Here is a 4,080-nt window from a genome sequence, read left to right on the forward strand (position 1 = left end):
TTCACTCAGGACAACTAGTGCTCTTAAAAATAAGGGTTTACAAGTATCTACATTGCTCACTGCAAGGGCGCTAGCCCCTCTATTGAGAAGAGCCAATGCATCTTACTATTTGCTACCTTTAAGGGATGATACAAAGGGAAGAGGAAGGGTGTAGCGGGTGCTTACTCCAAATACTGAGTGCAATGAAGAAATGTATCCCCCTTGTAACATGAGTTCTCTGAGCCGTTTCATCTTAGAACACGGCTTGTCTTCTACTGGATCGCTCAAATCACCGACCAGAAAATGATGCACATGATTGTTAAACTCTATGAACGCCATGCCAAGTTTCTTCTGCGCACCAACAGATTTCCTCCTCTCTTCTAGTTCGATGGCTTCTCCCCACTCACACGCATCTGTGCATAATCGTGACATGAGCACATAACTTGCAGAGTCACTCTCGTCCAAGGTTGTAATCTTGTTGAAGCATTGCTTTCCAAGCTCAAAACTGCCATGTGTCCTGCAGTGACTAAGCAAAGATCTCCAACCTGTATCAGACTGCAACAAAGGTATCTACTGTTGGATCTGTATAGCTTCATCCAAGCGCCCTACACGCCCTAAGATATCAAGCATACAAGTCAAATGATTAAGAGAAGGCTTCATTCCATGGGCTGTATCCATAGACTCTAAATGGTCAAAAGCTTGTTCCACTAAAGCTTCCTGGCCACATGCGGATAGAAGACAGACAAAGGTCACTACATCCGGCTTGAATCCTTCACTTTTCATTGATTCGACAAGACCCCAAGCTTCCTTGAAGTCCCTACATAGAGCATAACCAGACAACATGGCATTCCAGATCACGATATTAGGCTGCGGCACTGCTTCACACACAGTTAAGGCATCCTTTAGCCTATGCCACTTATAGTACATGTCAATCGAGGCACTTCCAACATAGACATCTGACTCATAACCCCCTTCTAGAATGAAACAATGCACTTGTTTGCCCTGATCCAAAGCTCCTATTGATGTGCATGCTTTGACAATGCTCACAAACGTATACTTATCAGGCTTCAGGCCCAACTCCTGCATTTGTGCGAAAAGCTGAAAAGCCAAATGCCCATAACCATGCTGTGTATACACTGCAATCATCGCATTCCATGTCACAAGATCTCTTAGCTTTAAGCCATCAAATACACGACGGGCACCCTCAAGGTTTCCAAATTTAGCGTACATATCGATGAGGCTGCTTCCGACAACATGATCAAATCCAAAGTCAGTTTTAAAGATTTGAACATGCACAGTTTGGCCTTGATTAAGAGACGCCATGCCAGAACACAAATGCATCACAGTAACAAATGTGGCTTGATCAGGACAAACACCCACCATGAGCATCGTCCTGAACAACATGAATGCTTCATCATGCTTTCCAAGACGAGCATATGCACCGATCGGGGAATTCCACGTGGTACAATCCGGTTCAAAACCTGCCTCTTGCATCTGTTTGAAAAGGCGCACAGCTTGCTCCAAAATATTGTTATGGCAATAAGCTGCAATCATGACATTCCATGTGACCACATCTCGTCTGTGTGTGGAGAAGAAGATATTAGAGCCATGCTCAAGATCCCCACAATTGCCATAAACATCCAACAAGGTGTTGATGACAATGATCTTAGACTCAAGCCCACGTTCAAGTGCATGGCTATGAATCAGCTTGCAAAATAGCAGATTTGTAGTCTTTGCACAGGCCTTCAATATGGAAACAAAAACATACTGATTAGGTTAAGCATCCGATAGCTGCATTTGAAAGTAAAGATCAAAGGCTTAGTAGGGGTGTCCGAGATGGGCATGTGCTGAAATGATTGCACACCACACAAAAGCACTTGGGTTTTCCAGAGTTTTGAAGACTTGTCGGGCTTGTGGTAAGCTTTTGAAGAAGGTGAACATGCGGATGAGGTGGGCTGCCAGGAAAGGGTCGTTTGCGAACCCATGGCCATGGATGCGTTCCTTCACTTTCCTGCCGCTTGCTAGGGACCTGCACTGTTGTAGCAATTTATACAAACTCTGTACAGTGGCTTCAGCAGCACCTCGGAAGGGCGCATAGCACATATAGAAAGACCAAGCAAACTTAAATTTTTGAAACTTAGGCTAGCTCTGTTCAGATGGCAAGTGCAAGGCCTTAACACAAGTGCCTCGGGGTTTTGAATGAACCTTGGTCAGTCATCCCCCCGGCTTCGAATCGGAAACTTGGGTTGTGGCAGCCAGTGTCCCCAATGCCTAACAAAAACCTATAAAGTAAAACTCTGCAGCTAGAAGTAAACTATAAAAAAAAAGGTAAACTCAGATACACCCCTTAAAAATCGGATGGCCGAGCTTACGTCGCATCTCACGTCCTCACTTTGCTATCCGAGCCTCATTAACTACCCAGTGCTCTTTAGTGTTGAGGAGTGCAAGCTATGGCTATATTTTCCACCTTGAAGATCTTTGAGGAGGTCTATGGGACAGCCCTGCAAATCGCAAATCACACTGCACACGCAACGCGCTGTGTTTGTCAAAGCCAAAAGGCATTCCGACTAGGTAGTATTTTGTGAATCAACATGACAATAGGCATGGGTTGGAGCTTGTCTTCTGCATTGTGTATATATATATATATATATATATATATATATATATATACACACACACACACACACACACACACTTTCATTTCACATTTCGTGGAATCTTCAAGGAACGATTTGATGCTCATGGCAAAGCTTTTGCAAGATTCAATGTTGTAATTTTTTTGGTCTATTCTTTTATTAAATAACTAGTGAGTATTTCTATAAAGAGTTTTGTGAAGGCTTGTTGAAATAAGTGAGAGTACTGTTGGAAATTATTATTTTTCAAGAATGCCTCGTAAAGCACGTTTGCTTTTGGAACCCTTATTGTGGTCCTATTCAAGAAACGTATCATAAATCATATGAAAAACATTCATCAATGTTGACATTTGAACAGAAAATCATTTTCCTTCTTGCTCTCCAAAAACACACACGTATCACAAATACATGCATGTAGGTGAAGTATAGAAGTGTGTACGTGAATGTTTTGATGATAAGTATGCATGCTCTAGGGGGCGGGGGGGGGGGGGGGGGGGGGACTTTGTAAATTTCTTCGATAAATTCCACTTAAATTGTTCATAACTCAAACACTCCATTGAAATTTGCCACAATGGTTTCTCAGTAAGGTTCAAACTTTATTGCACACATATGTTTAGATGATATGCATACCTAATATACATTCATACATAATTAAAATACCAAAAAACTCTCCAATTCTAGAAAGGGACTTGATGATCTAGCTTATTAATGAAGGTGTCTCCATGTGTCTTTGGTACATAATATCAAAACCATTTTATGTGATAGCTGGTAATATGTTTGGTTGCCCATCCTTAGTACCAAAGCTAGATTTTAATAGCCCCAAAACTGCCACAACACTACCCTGCATTCTCTTCTACGGTAACTATTACAATTGTTGTGGACATACATCTCCAACATAAGCCAGTTTTTAATTTCCTTTGCAATCATTCTAGGCATAATGTCATGTAAGACTTTGGGATTGATTATGAGGAGACTTTCATCTGTGTAGCTAAGATGGCTACCATTCATGCTATTACTGTAAAATATGCATCCCAAAAGTGATCGACACAAGTGTTCTCTATATGTGCGCACACACTCTTCGGTTATAGCACCCATCTGCTATAACCAAAGATTTCGAAAGCAGAAGTCCCCTAAGCTATAAGAAGATGCTAATAAATGTTAATGTAAGGCACATGCACGTGTGTACGACCTTTTCGGCAAGCCAATGGCAAGGCCTCAATGTTTATTTAGCTTTGGAGATGAGGTAATCATGGTTTAAAGTTCTAGGTGGGCAATTTTGTTATTTTCTTTTCCAAAGGAAACATGCTCTCGAATCTCAATTTATTCATCAACGCTTTAACATTTGAAAGACTTTACTACCATATATATTCACACCCTTTGAGCTCTCTCTAAAACTAACATGCCATTTATAGAATGGAATTCTACTCACCTTAATATTAATCTTTCTATTTGTCTCCTCTATAGTTTC

The 4,080-nt window shown here is 41.3% G+C and overlaps 1 protein-coding gene across 1 annotated transcript; it reads right to left on the reverse strand.

Moving 5' to 3' along the window:
- Positions 1-2,539, reverse strand: LOC147463216 (pentatricopeptide repeat-containing protein At2g34400-like). Its single transcript, XM_086487752.1, has one exon. It carries the CDS (start codon positions 1,531-1,533, stop codon positions 550-552), a length of 984 nt encoding a protein of 327 aa, XP_086343878.1. The 5' UTR covers positions 1,534-2,539; the 3' UTR covers positions 1-549.
- Positions 2,540-4,080: the final 1,541 nt, after the last annotated feature.

Source organism: Adiantum capillus-veneris, chromosome 2 (assembly GCF_014529385.1).
Source record: "Adiantum capillus-veneris isolate H3 chromosome 2, ASM1452938v2, whole genome shotgun sequence".
In the NCBI taxonomy this organism is placed as follows: Eukaryota; Viridiplantae; Streptophyta; class Polypodiopsida; order Polypodiales; family Pteridaceae; genus Adiantum; species Adiantum capillus-veneris.